At 52.5% G+C, this 17,018-nt stretch overlaps 3 protein-coding genes and 1 long non-coding RNA gene across 4 annotated transcripts in view; 3 read left to right on the top strand and 1 right to left on the bottom strand.

Moving 5' to 3' along the window:
• Window positions 1-1,301, top strand: part of aars2 (alanyl-tRNA synthetase 2, mitochondrial (putative)) — an 8,687-nt gene extending 7,386 nt beyond the window's left edge. The window contains 6 exon segments of the mRNA XM_007541443.2: window positions 67-175; window positions 279-404; window positions 473-583; window positions 657-740; window positions 857-970; window positions 1,042-1,301. Of these exon segments, the coding sequence (XP_007541505.1) occupies window positions 67-175; window positions 279-404; window positions 473-583; window positions 657-740; window positions 857-970; window positions 1,042-1,209 (712 nt within the window). The 3' untranslated portion in view covers window positions 1,210-1,301.
• A 1,186-nt stretch (window positions 1,302-2,487) lies between these two features.
• LOC107834398 (calpain-2 catalytic subunit-like) lies at window positions 2,488-5,170 on the bottom strand. The gene is made up of 6 exons (XM_016665688.1): window positions 5,112-5,170; window positions 4,933-5,018; window positions 4,580-4,591; window positions 4,290-4,501; window positions 3,949-4,208; window positions 2,488-3,854 (listed from the first exon to the last, which is right to left on the bottom strand). The coding sequence occupies exons 4-5, from the start codon at window positions 4,487-4,489 to the stop codon at window positions 4,022-4,024; spliced, it is 387 nt and encodes a 128-aa protein (XP_016521174.1). The 5' UTR covers window positions 4,490-4,501; window positions 4,580-4,591; window positions 4,933-5,018; window positions 5,112-5,170; the 3' UTR covers window positions 2,488-3,854; window positions 3,949-4,021.
• Window positions 5,171-7,140: 1,970 nt separating this feature from the next.
• Window positions 7,141-17,018, top strand: part of LOC103130124 (calpain-2 catalytic subunit-like) — an 11,845-nt gene continuing 1,967 nt past the window's right edge. Inside the window, exons 1-18 of the mRNA XM_007541444.2 lie at window positions 7,141-8,221; window positions 9,135-9,204; window positions 10,290-10,408; window positions 10,488-10,621; window positions 10,809-10,977; window positions 11,103-11,186; window positions 11,257-11,342; window positions 11,559-11,624; window positions 11,709-11,869; window positions 12,102-12,271; window positions 12,343-12,354; window positions 12,963-13,174; window positions 13,362-13,398; window positions 14,235-14,300; window positions 14,371-14,428; window positions 14,508-14,572; window positions 14,874-14,942; window positions 15,028-15,106. Coding sequence (XP_007541506.1) covers window positions 7,985-8,221; window positions 9,135-9,204; window positions 10,290-10,408; window positions 10,488-10,621; window positions 10,809-10,977; window positions 11,103-11,186; window positions 11,257-11,342; window positions 11,559-11,624; window positions 11,709-11,869; window positions 12,102-12,271; window positions 12,343-12,354; window positions 12,963-13,174; window positions 13,362-13,398; window positions 14,235-14,300; window positions 14,371-14,428; window positions 14,508-14,572; window positions 14,874-14,942; window positions 15,028-15,106 — 1,894 coding nt within the window. The 5' untranslated portion in view covers window positions 7,141-7,984. The remainder of the gene's footprint in view (window positions 8,222-9,134; window positions 9,205-10,289; window positions 10,409-10,487; window positions 10,622-10,808; window positions 10,978-11,102; window positions 11,187-11,256; window positions 11,343-11,558; window positions 11,625-11,708; window positions 11,870-12,101; window positions 12,272-12,342; window positions 12,355-12,962; window positions 13,175-13,361; window positions 13,399-14,234; window positions 14,301-14,370; window positions 14,429-14,507; window positions 14,573-14,873; window positions 14,943-15,027; window positions 15,107-17,018) is intronic.
• LOC107834399 (uncharacterized) overlaps window positions 15,113-17,018 on the top strand; it is a 3,149-nt gene continuing 1,243 nt past the window's right edge. The window contains exon 1 of the long non-coding RNA XR_001660190.1: window positions 15,113-16,346. This is a non-coding gene — a long non-coding RNA (uncharacterized LOC107834399). The remainder of the gene's footprint in view (window positions 16,347-17,018) is intronic.

Raw genomic sequence — 17,018 nt, 5'->3', positions numbered from 1 at the left:
CCCCTCCCCACCTGCCCCCTCCCCACCTGCCCCGGTGTCCCGGTGAATCTCCGGTGTCTCTTCCAGCCACCTGCTGCAGACCGGCTCCATCCAGGATCTGGTGATCGTCTCTGAGAAGCAGCAGGTGAAGGGAATCAGCCGGATCGTCGCAGTAACGGGTCAGGACGCTGTCCAGGTGGGAGATGGCTCAGGTAATGGTTCTGAATGGTTCAGAACCAGGTGGACTCGAGCTGAGATTCTGTGGGACTGGACCGAACTGGTTCCGTTCGTCTCTGCAGGCAAGGGACATGGGACGCGCGTTGACCCAGGAAGTGGACTCTCTATCAGCTAGACTGTCAGGCTCCTCCCCCTTCAGCCTAGGCTCCGCCCTCCAGTTCTCCAAGGAGGCAGGCGCCCTGTCTGATGTAGGTATCCTTCCCATGATGCCGTGCAGCAGTGAGGTGACAGTTTAACCCTGAGCTGTGTCTGACAGGCTGTGGACAACATGCCCGTCCCCCAGTGGCAGCGCCGAGAACTGCAGGTCCGGCTGCGGGCCACGCTGCGCTCCATCAGCACCGCCATCAGGAAGCTGGAGGCTCGGCAGGTGAGAAAGCACCTGGACGGCGCAGCGTCAGGAGACGCCCGCCGCTCATGCTGTCCCATCATGCTTTGCTCAGGCTGCTGAGAGAGCGGCGCTGCTGCTGCGGCGGCGCGGACAAACGGAACTGCTGGTGGACGCCGTGGAGACGGACTCGCCGTCGGTGAGTAGAACCGGGCCCGATGGGTTTTGACCCAACTGGAACCGGGCCTGGTTTTGGTTCTTGTCTGGGATTGGACCGCTAACACGACCGGATCGGTTCTTCTGGGTCTGTTCCAGGTTCTGATGAAGACCGTCAACCAGCTGAGCGCCGCCGCCCCCCTCAGTCACGTGATGTTGCTCGCTCACCAAAGGCATTCTGGGAAAGTTTTCTGTGCCTGTCAGGTTCCCAAGGTAACTGCTGACATCATAGGGGGCAGGGCCCTCACCAGCCACCTCTGATTGGCTGTGCTCCTCCTCCGCAGGACTCACCGGCCCTCGCCGCCTCTGATTGGGCGGTGGCCGTGTGCCGCCGCCTAGGAGGGAACGCTGGGGGATCAGCGCTGGTTGCCAAGGGAACCGGAAGCAGCAGTGACATCACAGAGGCCCTGAGGTTTGCCAAAGACTTTGCCCTCAAGAAGGAAGGGCGATGATGTCACAGGCTCCGCCCCCAGGAGGCGTGCTGTGATTGGACCGAGAGATTTCTTTGTTTTAGAAGGAATAAAGGCAGAACTGACTTGATTTTATTTTTTTTATTCATTTATTGATTATTGATTACATCAATTTGTTTACAAATAAACAACCAAACACCAAAAGAAACCAAAACTTCTGCTACCATCTGGGTCGGAAGCGGAACCGGGCCACGCGTTGAGCCACTGCAGGAAACAAACATCCTTTACCTCAGAACTGGACGACTTTCAAAATAAAAGCTTCACACAGCGCGCTCTAAAGCAGCAGATCGGGCCGGGTCGGTTAACGGGTCACGGCAGGAGTTCAGAACCTTCCAGCCCAAATCCAGAGAATATTTCAAATATTTACGGAGAAATTATTTCAAATTTCACATTAATTATTATGTTTGTTTTAGTTTTGGCCGTTTTGGGCCTCCGTACTCCTTCAGGGTCACATATCCACCATCCTTAAAATCATTTGGGAACCGCTGCCCCTCCCCCACCTGCTGCTACGCTGGCTGAAAGGAGGAGCGTCTCCATCAGGCTGGTGAAGGTAACACGCTCTCCGAGCTGGTTCGGTTCCGACCCGCTTCCTGTCAGAAACACTGAACCACAGAAACATTCAGAACCACAGCCTGGTACCTCCATCAGGCCCAGCTCCACAGTTCTGGACCCGTCCATGTCCAGTCTGGCGAACAGGTCCGAGGACGGAAACGGGACAGGATGAGATGAGGTCGGGAGGGGTTCGGCCCGTCTCCCCGGTGCCGGGTCAACTCACCGAACATGGTCTCCAGCCGCACCAAGCAGCTCACAAAGTTATCGAAGTCGACTGTGAGGTCCAGTTCGCTGTAGCGGGCCACCAGAACCTGATACAGTAGACTGTTGAGGTTGAAACCTGAACACAGAGTGATTGGATCAGAACCAGCAGGCCAGGTCCTGGACCCGACCGGAACCAGAACCCGGGCGGACTCACCAGCTTCGTCCACCGCCGTCCACATCTCAGGTCCGGTAGATATTCTGGAACACAAAGGTGACACGTGAGTCTGGGGTCAGAGGTCAGAGGTCACCAACCAACCACCGACTCACCAGGAAGTTCTCAATCTTGGTCCACAGGATCTTGAACTTGACCAGACCCAGTTTCCCACAGCCGTCCTTCTGTGGCCCGGTTCAGGATCTGCTCAGAACTGGAAACCATGGAAACCACCATCAACCACTACAACCATCAACCTCCCTAAACTGGTTCCTGTACACTCAATGCTTTCACAATAAGAGCCCTGTTACTGCCTCCATCTGTTGTGGTGGCGTTTTATTTTGAAGGATGCGTCCAGCAGGTTGACCATGTTGCGGCAGATGCACAGTGTAGCAGGAAGAAGCTGCCCCAATACTCAGAACACCTGGGCCCCTAATCACCTCATGATTGTAGGAGAGTATAAAGGGAGACTCTCACCTGGTTCCTTACGCTGGCATTTGGTCACATGCTGTTGGGAAGGTCGCCTGGAAAGCATGCAGGTCTTAAGCTCTAACATCAGTAAGTAATGTTTCTCCTTCTGCATAAGACCTACAAATTCAGAGTTTGATTTGAATTGTTTAAATCTAGAAACCACTGGAAGTCTCCTGCTTGGTACTGGGGTGTGGCTGCAACTCACCCTCCCCACTGCAGTTTTCACATAAAATGGGTATGTGTTGTTTTATTGCACCCATACAGCTCCATAACATCAAAAATAACAATTATTCATATATAGAACATATTGGAAAGCTGATCCTCCTCCTGTGGGCCGGAAAGGATCCTCTGGTTTGAGGTGAAGTCGTCCAGCTCTGGTAGGTGACGATGGTTTCCTCTGGCTTCCATCTTCTGTAAATCACCTACTAACCTTTTCATCCAATTCCAGCTCTGACCCCGCTGCAGCTCGCTGGAGAACCTGCTGTTTTGTTTCATTTTTGTAACCGTTTTGTTTAATTTGTTTCGTTTAGTTGCTTAGTTTTGGGTTTTCTTTGGTTTAAATTTACTTTGGAACATGCCATTGTTTTGTGTGGCCTCCAGCCTTGCTGCAGGTAGCAGCCCTTGGTTCTTTTAGATTATTCTATTAAAGCATTGATGATTTTAATTGGTTATGTTGGAGGTAACCTCATTTTAGTCTGTGGCCAAGTATAAATTGTAGTATTTGTTTTTTGTATTTGCTTGTTTAACCCCAGCCTTTTGTCTCCAGGTTGAGAGCTGAAGGTAGTGGGAGGGGCCGGTGTTGGGATTTCTTCATGATTGAATGCCTGTTCACAAGTGTTTGGGGTGATTTATTTTGGATTTATACATTTATTTTAGGAACCAGTTCCCATTTGGACCGGCCTCCCCCTGCTGGTAGGCCTCAGTACTGTACACTCCCTTCCTATTGTGTTCCTTATGTTGTGATTGTCCCTTTTAACATGAAACAATAAAATGTAATTCATTTTTTTGGAAAAGTCTGGTTCTCCTTGGTCACGAACCTCGAGCCTACTGGCAGTCTAATTCCTTGGGTGCAATTCCCAAGGTGGCGTTGTTGACAGCTTCTGGTTACCCTGCTGTGAGGAGCAGAGTAGCAGATCCCTACCTTAGTGTCGCCACAACAGGATGAAGCTGCTGGTCCGGATGTCGGAACCTGTGGAGGTCAGAGCGGTGGCTAAACCCTCAGCAGCGACTGCAGGTGAGACAGAGAAGGGGGCGGAGCCGCAGGCCCTGAAGGGCTTCCTTACGTTTGGTCACCACCTTGTTGAGGATCCTCTGCAGCTCGAAGGCAGAGATCTCGCAGTCCGGCGGGGAGAGTCATCAGTTCCACCGGACCGCGGCTGTTCCAATCGGCCAATCAGAGACCGGCTCACCTGTCCCGCCAACTGTCCAAACAGACGTCTGAATCGGTCGTCCACATCGTCGATGTTTCGACCTGTTGAGCCAAGCACACCAGGTCAGAACTCTCACCTTCTCCACCCGCGACTCCACCGGGTCCTCCAGCACTCTGCGGGGGAAAAAGCAACCGCATTAGCCACGCCTTGAACGGTGGGTGACCTGCAGGTGCCACACAGACCAGGGAACCTACTGGAAGTCTGCTTGTTTCTCAGAGAACACCTGGATGCAAAAGTCTCCGTCCTTGTTGGGCTCGAAGGTGGATGGGACGATGAGGTACTCCCCTGGAGGCAGGACGAAGCGGCTGCAGACCTCCCGCAGGTTGATGAAGGTTTCTGAGCGCACGGCAGAGGCGTGGCGCACAAAGAAATTCCTGTCCAGGTGGACGTTCATCTGACCAGAGAACTGACAGAGACAGCAGAGTCAAGGACAGGTGGAAAACTCACCAGGATGTCCAGCTGGGGGGCGGCATTAAACTCCTACCTCATCAGGGACCTGCAACAGAAGAAGAGCGAACCAGAATCGATGGTTCCTGGCGCTCTGAGGTTAAACTTTGTCTGGTTCCACCACTAGTCTCTCTGGACCGACAGTCCAGTCCAATGAAGATCTGGACTGCCGGATGCTCTGAGACGCTCTCTGTCCTCATTGTTGATGCAGCGCCACTGCAGAGTTACTCTGCGTCACACAGAGTAAGTCTAATCATCTCTGATGCTTCGCTAGGAACATTTCTGATTGGATTTCTGGTTCTGACAGTCGGATCGAGACCATCAGAACCTCTGAGGTTCTACCAACACCCGATGCTCTGCTGCACTTTGTCAAAGTTTGGGTTGAATTACTTGTCGCTCCAGGTGCCGGTCCACTCCACCTGACCCCAGGGGTTCCGGATCCAGATCAGCAGATCCGTGTCGCCCTGGTATTCCACCTGCAGCCAATCACAAACAGAGTAACTCACCTGGCTCACCTGGCTCACCTGGCCCACCTGGCCAGGGTGGGGTTGATGTGGGCAGGTCCTCACCTGGTCTGCACCTGTCACAGAGTAGGCGTGGCCTTTGACCAGCTTCTGGGAAGTGATGGCTTCAGAGTCGGGCGAGTTGGTGATCTGAAACAGAACCAGGTCTGACCATCAGTCTACCAGACAGGTGGGTCACCTGACCAAACCCGGTCAGACAGGTGGGTCACTCACGTCAATGGAGCGACCCATCAGCGACCCTCGGCCCAGAGCTTTTTGGATGATGTGGAACAGGTGTGGATCGGGTCGGGTCAGTTCATGGACCTCAGCAATGCCGCCGGTGAAATCCTCAAAGCCCTCAGTGGTGCTTCCCCCAGACAGAGCCTAGCAGCCGTTTAACCTGCGGGATCACATGGGGCAGGGTAACATGGGGCAGGGTCACATGGGAGGGGTTATATGGGGCAGGGTCACATGGGGCAGGGTCACATGGGAGGGGTTATATGGGGCAGGGTCACATGGGGCAGGGTCACATGGGGAGGGGTCACATGGGGCAGGGTCACATGGGAGGGGTCTGCAGACTGAGAAGAGAATAATCTGAACATAAACCACCGGAACCAACAGGCTCCTGTCCAGAACCTTGTGCAACACCTCCTCTGGACGTCCTGTGGACTCAAAGGCTGGATCCACCTGGTCTGGGACCAGCTCAGGTTCTGATGGGTTCTTACTTGGTGTAGGCCTTGTCCAGCAGGGCGCTCCAGAACCCTCTTCCTTTAGCCGAATAGATGCACTGATTTTATCAAGTGCTAAAATCATCAACAACATGAGATTCTGTAATAATTTATTTTGGTCATTATTGTTATAATTAGTGTTGATATGTGTGTGATAAGCGAGTCTATCGGACATTTATAGGTGGTCCGGTCCAGTCTGGTCCAAAACCTCAAGGAACGTTTGGGTCTGAACCAGACCCAGTGAGATTTGGGTTCTGGAGAAGTTCTGATGGACCCACTGGGTCCCACATCTGGTTCCCTCAGTGCCTCCATGTGGGCCCGATTCACAGGGTTCTGACACAAAACCGGATCAGAACCGACCAGATGGGCCAAAAACTGATCCCTCCTGATTGGACGTCTGGTTTTCAATGACTTTATTGATCGTTTATTTATTTTAGACAAATTGTGTTCAACATCAACATCACATCCGGTTTAATCCGGTTTAATCTGGTTTAATTACTGAACAAAAAATGACTAAAATATGTGATGCGTTTCCCCCAGTAAGTGATGGACCAGAACCAGAACCAGACTCTGGACCGGATCGGAGTGGCTCGCTCCTCTTATTTTTAAATCCAAAACTTGACTGCTGTGGTTTTGTTCAGGTTCTGGTTCTGGTCCAGACTGATTTAACTGGACCGGTTCTAACAGAACCTGAACTCAGATCTGTCAGCTGGGTCCAGTCAGGCGGAACCAGCCAATCAGATCAGAGCATCATCTGCCAAGTTCGGTCCGGATGAACAGAACTGAGTCAGAACTCACCATGGGTCGCCGCCAGGAAACCCCTCGAACCTTGTAGGAGTTTGGGCCCAGTTCGTTGAAGCCCAGAGAGGCGCCCAGCGCTGGGAAGGCGTCATCCCGGAACAGGCGGCCCGTCTCCAGGCAGCGCCGCTTCAGAGCCTCGTAGACCTGGTTCAGTCCTGGTTCAGGTACGAGCAGAAACCCTTCCGACCCAGAAGGGTTTCTGCTGCGCGCATGCTATTATTGTGAAAGGCGCTGGCAGCGAGCAGCAGGAAGGGACTTCCTGTTCCCAAAAAACTGCCTCATTCCTGCAGCCTGAGTCATGGCGTCTCCACCCTGCAGTTTCATTCCCAGTTTAATCATTCCCAGTTTGTTACTGGGCTCCATCGTTTCGGACAGACTGAACAGCAGGGGGCGCCCTCAGTCTGGAGGACTGGAGAAGACGAGCGTTCTGGAGCAGTGAGTGGCTGCACTGCGACGACCTTTGACCCTTCACCCCCAGGAAGTATTCACACCCTGAAACACATCAGTTTCAGATCTGAGAGGAACCCGAACAGGAAGTGATTCATTTGCATCGGAGAGTTCTGGATCTGATCTGGTTCTGATATTCATTATTTTGGTTCCTTTGGCTGGTTCTGGTTCTTCAGCTGTTTCCTGTCTGGTTTTGCTGAATCGGACCCGGAGATACGAGGCCGAGGTTCTGCTGGGTCAGCATCAGACAGTAGCAGCAGTGTGTGTGTGTGTGTGTGTGTGTGTGTGTGTGTGTGTGTGTGTGTGTGTGTGTGTTGAGTAAACAGCCTGCAGAGCAAACAGAGCAGCTGAAAGAGGTTCTGTCCGACCCGTCCTTCATGGAGACACTGACGACATCTGAGGGATGCAGAGCAGAATCAGAACCAAACATGGAGAAGCAGCATTCAGCTTCTATGCTCCACAGATCTGGAACAAACCGGAAACCCTGAGCTCCTCTCAGCTGGTTGGAGTTTGATTATTGATAAATGAAGAATTGACCAACATATTGATCATGTATTGATGATTGTATTTAAGGTTCTGTTTTGTTCATTTGATGTAAAACACTTGAAGTGTCTTGTTGCTCAAATGTTCTAATAAACTGATTGATCCTGATGAGCTGCAGCTGCTCATGTTTCTTTGTGGAAACTTGGAGCATCCAACCGGTTGGATGCTGGATGGATGAGCCTCGGTGTTCTGATTGAGCAGCAGACCTGCTGGTTCTGGTCGGGATCATAACTGGACAGGGATCCGATTCTGGTCCCGGTTCCGGTCCAGGGTCTGGCTGTTTTGGCAGCCAGTGAGAAGCAGAGATAGGCTCCTCCTCTCAGGGAGGAGGTCTCACTCTGACTCAGACTCCGAGTCCAGCAGCAAAACTTTTTCCGCTTAGTTGCGACCCGGTTCGGTTCTGTTTAGTTCTGCGCCATCATGTCCGGAGTCGCCTCCACTCTGGCCAAGAAGCGGGCCCTGGCCGCGGGGTTCGGAACCAACTCCAACGCGGTTCGGTACCTGAACCAGAACTTCGAGGCCCTGCGCGCGCAGTGCCGCTCCTCCGGGCAGCTCTTCTGCGACCCCACCTTCCCGGCCGAACCCGAATCCCTGGGCTTCAACGAACTGGGTCGGAACTCCCACAAAACCCGAGGAGTCACCTGGAAGAGGCCCACGGTAAGAACCGAGCCCGAACCGGGGGGGATGGGGAATCCGGGAGGGAGGAGAGGGGTGGGGCCGGACCCTCCCTGCACCGAATCCGACCGAACCATCCGACTGGGTCCGGGTTCTGATTCTGGTTCCGGTCCTGTCGTAGAGAAAATGGGAAAACATGAACTCCGATGGTTTTTCTGCAGATTGGACCGGAACCTGAGAGAGAGTCTGAGCAGGAAGTCAGACAGAACCAGAACCGGGTCAGATAGACACACCTCGGTCAGCAGCAGACTTCCAGGTGGCCCAGTTGGCTGTCTGATCCAGAACCAGAACCTCTTAGGACTGTAGAGACATGGAGAACCGGGTCGCTCAGAACCGTCCAGAACTATCAGCCTGCAGCAGCAGGTCACTGGTTCTGGTCTGGTCCATTTGGAAGCACCTGGAAGTCATTAAGAGGCTGACCCGGTCCGGCTTTCAGAGCCGATCCGGTCTGGTCCAGATGAGTCCTTCAGATTCATTTCGTCATATCTGAAAATTATTTGATCAGAAGTTTATTAATGTTTGAACTAATAGGAGCAGCTCTGCTCTGATTGGTCCAAGTAGAGGTCAAAGGTTAGCCTGTCTCAGGGTGGGTTCACTGGTTATGGACGGGTTGGACATAGAGACGTCCAGCCGGTCGTCATGGCGATGACTGTGACATCACCAAACACAAACAGGAGATGGGCCCCGCCCACACGATGTCCAGCTGATGGCAGATGGGTTCTGATCAAACTGTTTAATCCTGTTGGACCTGAACCAGACGGGCCAACAGGATGAAGAACCTGCAAGGTTCTGTCCTCCTGTCTGACCCGGTTCTATCTGTCTGACCCGGTTCTGTCCGTCTGATCCGGTTCTGTCCTCCTGTCTGACCCGGTTCTGTCTGTCTGACCCGGTGCAGGAGCTGGTCTCAAACCCGGACTTCATCGTGGACGGTGCCACCAGAACCGACATCTGTCAGGGAGCGCTGGGTGAGTTTTCCACGCTGGCCCTGAATGCAGAGGTTAGAGGTCACCGATTCCTCCGCTGGTGACCTCTGACCATGTAGAACCGGGCCACGGGTCCACAGAACCGAACCAGCAACCTTGCAGGGGGAACCAGATCCAACCAACAGAAGCGTCACCAGGTTCTGGATGGTTCTGATCCGATTTGACCCGGGTCCAGAAAGCAGCAGTGGCTGCTGGTTCCGGGGCAGACTCGGCATCAGCTGCAGGCTGCGCTCCGATTGGCTGACCGGGAGGCGCTGCACAGGAAGAGAAGCAGCGTGAGAGGGAGCAGTCGGCCAATCAGGACGCGCCGTGTCACGTGCTCAGTGAGTCACGCTGCAGCTTGAGCAACCAGAGATCTGTTCCCACACGCTGCAGAGTGAGACCTCTCCCAAACCCGTCTCTGTGGTCGAGGCTCAGGAGCTGGACCAGAACAAACATCCCTGCCAGCATGCCTAGGTGGGCCCCATGTGGGGAAAAGGAGGGCAGACTATATGGATCCCACATGGGTTTGCCCATGTAGGGCCAGAGTCCACATGGGCCCTGCATGGGCCCTATATGGTGGTGGCCCACATGGGTTTGTCCATTTAGGGCCCATGTAGCGCCCATGTGGGCTGTGGCCCTACATGGGCAAACCCATGTGGGGCCATTGTGGAACCCGCGGACAAACCCATATGGGACCCATATATCAGCCCTCCTTTCCCCCACATGGGTCCCACTTAGGCATGCTGGCTGGGATGTTGGGAATCTGATGGTTCCTGTCCATCACTTGCCATCCTCCTGTCTCTTTAAGAAGCTCTTCCTGCTCTGATTGGTCAGGAATGATGGAGATGTTTGGGAGAAGGTCTGAGAAAAACACTAAAAGACTAAAAACCCATCAGAACCGATCACATCGCTGACAGGCAGGTTCTGGTCCAGAACAGAACCCGGCTTCAAACCGACTCCAAATCAGAACCCATGAAAGCCGGGGGCCAGCAGGGGGAGACAGAGAGCCTGGCTGGATGTGAGAGGTGTTACTGAGCACTTCCTGTAAAGGGGCAACAGTGAGTTATGGTCTCCTTTCTGTCCAGGTGATTGCTGGCTGCTGGCCGCCATTGCCTCTCTGACCATGAACAAGTTTGTGATGGAGCGAGTCGTTCCCACAGACCAAGGGTTTGGAGACGACTATTCAGGAATCTTCCACTTCCAGGTATTCCAGGTGTTTGGCTTCTTCCGCCATCACAGGAAGTTTGTGTTGTATCTCAGAGGTCTTCCTGTTCTGGTCTCAGTTCTGGCAGTTTGGGGAGTGGGTGGATGTGGTGATTGACGACAGGCTTCCGGTTAAAGACGGGGAGCTGCTGTTCGTCCACTCAGCGGAAGGTCGGGAGTTCTGGAGCGCCCTGCTGGAGAAGGCCTACGCCAAGTAAGAGCACGCAGAACTGATAGCACTGAGCTGGTTCTACTGGAGCGGATGGGAGGAGGTTGGATCCACAAGGACCTGCTGGGGGATTTTCCTCCTGGCTGAGTCCATCATCTACATAGAAACAGCTGAAGGAATGAAACCTTGCATGACACGGTGTCAACCCGTGACTTTACTGCTGTTCCTGCAGGGTGAATGGCTGCTACGAAGCCCTGTCTGGAGGCTCCACCACTGAGGGCTTCGAGGACTTCACCGGAGGTATTGCAGAGAACTATGACCTCAACCGGCCACCATCCAACCTGTTCCAGATCATCAAGAAGGCACTGGAGGCCGGCGCTCTGCTGGGCTGCTCCATTGACGTGAGTTCACTGTCACTCCTACTGTGAACCACCTCAAGGGCTCCTGAGGATTGACCACTTGTCAGCAGAACATCAGCTCTCTTCAGCTGAACCTTGGCATGATGATTTGCTTGTTGTTGCTGCAGATCACAAGTGCTGCAGACTCGGAGGCAGTGACTCGACAGAAGCTGGTGAAAGGCCACGCCTACTCATTGACGGGGGCCACGGAGGTAGCTGGAAGTCCTGGAATGGAGATTCCGTCAAGCAGAAACAGGAGAAAACTCTGTGTTCTGGTTGCAGGTGAACTACCGTGGGCGTCAGGAAAAGCTGGTTAGGATGAGGAACCCCTGGGGTCAGGTGGAGTGGACCGGAGCATGGAGCGATGGGTAAGCAACCAGAACCGGACTGTGAGATTCTGAAACCAGCAGGTGTTGTCTTCAAAATGAGTTCAAATGATCAAGAACTGGAAAGCCAGTTGATTTACATAGAAGGTAGTTGGTCTAACTGGTTTCAGGACAGAAGCAGGAGCCTGACCATCGACCAACTTGTCAGTCTTTGGTCCTGCAGCTGAGTGTCTAACAGCAGCATCTCCTTCTATGCAGGTCTTCTGAGTGGAACTATGTCCAGGGAGACTGTCCTCACGCCAGATCAGAGGATGGAGAGTTCTGGTAGGACGAACAGAATGTCCCAGTGACATTCATGAACTGATCTGAGGATGGAATGAGATCACGTCTCTGTTCTTGTCTCTGTAGGATGTCGTTCAGTGAGTTCCAGCGTAACTACTCCCGAATCGAGGTGTGCACTCTGACTCCCGATGCGATAGACGACAACTCTGTCAAACACTGGAGCGTCAGCAAGTTCGACGGCACCTGGAGGAGAGGCTCCACGGCTGGAGGATGCCGGAACCACCCCTGTTAGTAGCTACGATGGACCGGATGGTCCTGACTGTTCCCTTAGGAACTTATATGAATCTGGATCATAGAAAAAGATCAGTGTCCTGCCTAAAGCACATGACTGGACCAGAACCAGAACCAGAACTGCTCAGGACAGGTTCTAATGGGAACAATGACTTTCATGACCCACTAGGTTCTATTGAGTCAGAGGGAACTAGAGGGTGATTCATGTCTGCTGGTTTTTCTCCTCAGACACGTTCTGGACAAACCCTCAGTTTGTGATCAAGCTGGATGAGGAAGATGATGACCCTGATGATGGTGAGGTGGGCTGCAGCTTTGTGGTTGGTCTGATCCAGAAGAACCGCAGGAAGCTGCGCAAACAAGGCGAGGACATGCACACCATCGGCTTTGCCATCTACGAGGTCTGAAACCTTTGATTCCAGCTTCAGATTCCATCATGAGTCCAGGATCTAACTCTGCTTTGTTCCTCCAGGTTCCCCCCCAGGTGAGTCTACCTGGAAGCCTTCACCTCCTCACCTTCATCACATAGAAACATGGAAACCTGCTGGCTGGAAAGGACTCAGTTCAGGTTCTCCCTGGCCGGGGTTGGGCCTTGCAGCCTGATAGACGTGTTTCTCTGGTAATTTCAGGGTTGTTTGCAACCTCTGACTTCCTGGAAAGACAAACAGACATCCATGTTGATGACTCAACCTGCCTGGCAAGCTAACGGCTGGTGGGCGGAGCCTAATTAGGCTACAGGAAGGGAGGGAACACCCAGCCTAGCCTGATCCAACAGGAAACTATTAACATCTTAGCAAAACACAAGGTTTCTCTTTGTTAGAAAGCATCACTTTCTGGTTTTAGAGTATTTGCAGTAAAACCTGATGAGATCACAGCAGGCTGGTTTCAGCTCCAGATCCATTGGTCTCACTGAAGTCCTCCTTGAAGGTCTTCTTGAGCCGTCAGGTTATTGAACCCTCATTAGGATGAGTCTGCAGATCCTCCTGAAGGTCTTCCTGAACATTCTTGCCTTCATCAGCTCATTTCTGAACGCTTCTCCTGGACAGGTACAGGTGACTTTAAGAGCTTTCCTGATTGGCTGTCTGTCTGCAGTTCCACGGACAGAGGGAGGTCCACCTGGACAAGAACTTCTTCCTGACCCACGCTCAGACGGCGAGGTCAGAAACCTTCATCAACCTGCGGGAGGTTAGCTCCCGCTTCAAGCTGCCACCTGGAGAGTACCTGATTGTCCCATCCACCTTTGAACCGCACCAAAACGGAGACTTCTGCATCCGAGTGTTCTCCGAGAAGCAGACCGAGACCGTGTAAGTTCTGCTGGACCAGAACCGCTTCGGTTCTCCGTCTGACCCGTCCCCCCCCTGTAGACTCTGTGTGAGGTTCCTCGGAGACTTCCTTCAGTCCAGAATCCCGGTTCTGTTCTGTGGAAGGTGCAGAGGAGGGGAAGAGGGTCCGGATCAGAGAGCGTGATCAGAACCGTTTGTTCTGTTTCAGGCCCTGTGACGACCCGGTCAGCGCCGACCTCAGTGACGTGAGTGATGATCCGCCCACATCTGGTAGCTAGCGCATTCCAGCTGCTAGTGACAGTGCTACAGCTGTTAGCTAGCAGGTGTCGTACCTGCTGCTACATGTATTTAACTTTGAAAATGTGAAACTTTAAAGTTCTGTTAGAATATGTTGCTGTACAGTTATGATGTTTCACCCTACCCTGGTGAAACGGAAAGAACGTCGCACCATCCTGACCTATGAACCCTGGCTGGAAAAGTTTGAATAAAATGTGAAATATAGATTATTACACTCTGCATAGTGGTTTTACATAGTGTTTCCTGATTGCTCAGGGTCATGCAGCTCTTTGAGCTCAGTCTGGAAATGTCGGTTCCTCTGGATCTACAAACGCACCGCCAGCCTTTAAAACATTTCCTATGTTCATCCCAAAGTATGGAATGATATTCCACAACATATAACGTCTATCTGAATGCTTGTTAGGAAGAGCCGTGTGCAGGACGCTGCCCTCACTGTGAATGTATGTCTGCCTTGTTTGCAGCATATCTGTGTATTTCTACGTTCTGCAGAAAAGGATCCTGCTGTGAAACTGCAGTTATGCTAGATTTGTTTTAAAAATGTAAATAAAATAAAATCTATAAAATATTATGTAGCAATTCTGATTTACATCACATTTTATTATTTACAAAAACTTCTAATAATAATATAATTGTTAATTTAGAATTTGAAACCAGTAGAAACAGGAACATTAATACTGCCTGGTGTTGCAGGTACCAGTTGGTACCATGATAGCCCAGATCTTTGCACCGTTATATGTTTGGTCTGTTGTGATGCTCTGACTATTACCATGGTGACTGTGTCTAGGAGACGGTGTCAGACGAAGAGGTGGACTCCGGGTTCAGGAACCTGTTCACTAAACTCGCGGGAGCCGTAAGTGTCGCCGTGGCTGGCCCCGCCCAGCGGCTGCTTCCTCCCTGCTGATTGGCTGCTTCTGTTTCAGGACATGGAAATCTCCGCCTACGAGCTCCGGACCATCATGAACAAGATCGTAGCCAAACGTGAGCCGCTTCGCCACGTTCAACACGCTGCGCTGGAGCGGCCACAGCCATGACTTCCTGTTTGTTGTTGTTTTAACAGGAACTGACATCAAAACAGACGGATTCAGCATGGAGACCTGCAAGGTCATGGTCAACCTGATGGACGTATCCTTCACCGCCTGGGGGGCGGAGCATCAGGGCGAACGCTGGGGGGCGGAGCATGTGAACCGGGATTAAGAGGGGTGGGGTCTGTGAGGGGGCGGGGAATTGGCTGGAGCCACAGTCAGGAGGTTCTGGAGCAACATGCCGGTTCTTGTTCTGGAACTCTGGACCCTCAGAGGGTCCATGAGGACCCAACCAATTTAAATGCGTTTACATGATCTGTGATTGGTCAGCTGATCAGCCAGCTGATTGGTCGGCGGTCCCACCTGTCCAACACCTGTGAGTGACCTTTAACCTGCAGCAGGACAGCGGCAACGGCAAGCTGGGCCTTGGAGAATTCGCCACGCTGTGGAAGAAGGTGCAGAAATACCTGGTGAGCTGTGACCTTTGACCTGTGACACCCGCTGTTTTCTTGATGTTGGAATTGTGGGAAATCTCAGTGTTTGCTGTTCCTGCAGTCGATCTACAAGCAGAACGACTCGGATAACTCTGGAACGATGAGCACTCCGGAGATGAGGGTGGCCTTTAAGGACGCAGGTGGGTCGCTGTGGTCAGAGGGGAAACTTCCTGCCTGGTGCCTGCCCACTTCCTGCCTCTGCTTGCTTACTTCCTGCCTGGCGCCTGCCCACTTCCTGTTCTGCTGCAGTGGCTCTGCCAGCTTTAACCGTGTCAATTCGATGTTTGGTGCTGCTGGCAGACGGATCAGCTCTTGGTTTCGGTTCTGGCTCTGACCCACTTGCTGCTGCAGAGCATGATGGGACAGCGCCATGAGGATGCTGAGTTTTCTCATATCGCTTTGACCAGCTTCCTCCTCTCCTGTCCCATAATGCAACACTGTCAGCAGGTCGGGCCGAGTCGATCCGATGAGAGTTTGGAGCGAACCGGGTCGCTCCAAACACGCAGCAGGAAACCGTCACCATAGTCTGAGAACATGTGAGATTATCAGATCGGGTTCGAAACCAGAATCAGCCGGAGTGAAGCGGCCAGTCGAACCGTCAGCAAAGATTTAAGCAAAGCTCCAGGCCTGGAGGGTCGTTAGCAGGACTCAGCAGAACCTGACTGCACTGAGGAGGAGATTCAGCTGTTGGATCCAGGTGTGTTGGACCAGGGAGACGTCTAAGAGCTGCAGGACTCTGGCCCTCCAGGACCAGGATCGCCCAGCCCTGGGTTAGATGGGTCTGCTTCAACACCTGAGTGACATCATGAGGTCATCAGCAGGACTCTGCAGACCTACTCTGAGGCATGTTGGACCAGGGAGACACGGAAAAGCTGCAGGAGGCTTGGAGCGCCCCCCAGACCTCGGTGCCCTCCCCGCCCTAAATGCAGGTGGACAGGTGTCTCAGTGTCCTCCATGTCTCTGTCTGTCCTTGGGTGTCTGACGTCTAGCTGCCTCCACCAACATCTGCAGTTTGTCCCTCTGATGGAAACACCTCCAGGATGGAGCCAAACGGCCAATCAGCTGTTAGTGGGCGGAGTCAAAGTTCCCTCTGTGGAAAAACCCCGGCTGGGTGGGAGGGGCCGCTCCCCCTGACATTCCTGGGCCAGGCGGCGCCCCTCTGTGGTCGGGATGAGTCACAGTCCGGGAATCTGGCCCGAGGTGCTGTGTGTGTGCGTGTGTGTGTGCGCGCGCGCGTGTGTGTGTGTGTGTGTGCGTGTGTGTGTGTATGTGTGTGTGTGTAAACTGAGGAGAACTTCCTGTTTATCTCCAACTTCTTCTGCAGTGTTTGTATCTAACGTGTGTTTCTGTTTTCTGCTGCTCAGCCTGCTGACGGCGATGGTACGTCTGGTTCTGGTTCTTTTTCAAACTGTCCATCTGTGTGTCTTTCAACATGAAGCTGGGTTCTGTTCAGGTTCTGTTCAGCTAACAGTGAGTCGGACTCATGCTGGTTCTGTTTATTCAGCTCTGTTTTATAAATGTTTTCAAAAATAAAGACCATTTAAGGATCCAGAACCCCTCCAGAACCCGCTTCATCTTCATTTTAAATGGGTTCCTGTCTGTTTAACTTAATTTATCTTTATTTTGAAAGGACAGTGAAAGGCATTTCCTATTTGGACTTCAGATATTTCTGAAGTGTATGAACTAAATTCTACAGAACCAACCCGGTTCTTGAACTCAAGAAGTTCTGATCTGGGATTACTGTGATTCCCTCCTTTTCTCAGGAGGAGGCGTGGCCTGTAGTATCACTGGTTCCATTGGCTGGGCTGACAGAACCGTTGACCCGTCTCTGCGGTCCGGCCAGGTCCAACAGGAAGGTGTTAGACCAGTGGTTCTTAACTTTTTTTTGAGGTACCGAACCCCCCCAGTTTCATATGCGCATTCACCGTACCCACCCCCTGATTTATTAATGTAATTATATTAGTTGTATTACCTCCCCCACGCCACTAGAGGCAGTACCAACCCCAAAAAGATGTGACTAAGGAGCAGATTTAGACTACAGGGTTAGGGTTA

This window comes from Poecilia formosa, unplaced genomic scaffold (genome assembly GCF_000485575.1).
Source record: "Poecilia formosa unplaced genomic scaffold, Poecilia_formosa-5.1.2 Scaffold608, whole genome shotgun sequence".
In the NCBI taxonomy this organism is placed as follows: Eukaryota; Metazoa; Chordata; class Actinopteri; order Cyprinodontiformes; family Poeciliidae; genus Poecilia; species Poecilia formosa.
Note: the sequence above shows the minus strand (reverse complement) of the source record. Positions and strands in the feature narration are given on the sequence as shown.

Bases quoted from the DNA above. Each gene is read 5' to 3' on its own strand.
- LOC107834398 (XM_016665688.1), bottom strand. From the start codon at position 4,489: ATGAACGTCCACCTGGACAGGAATTTCTTTGTGCGCCACGCCTCTGCC. The intron at 4,209-4,289 runs GTAGGTTCCCTG...TTTCCCCCGCAG, and splicing joins GAGAAACAAGCAGACTTCCA to AGTGCTGGAGGACCCGGTGG.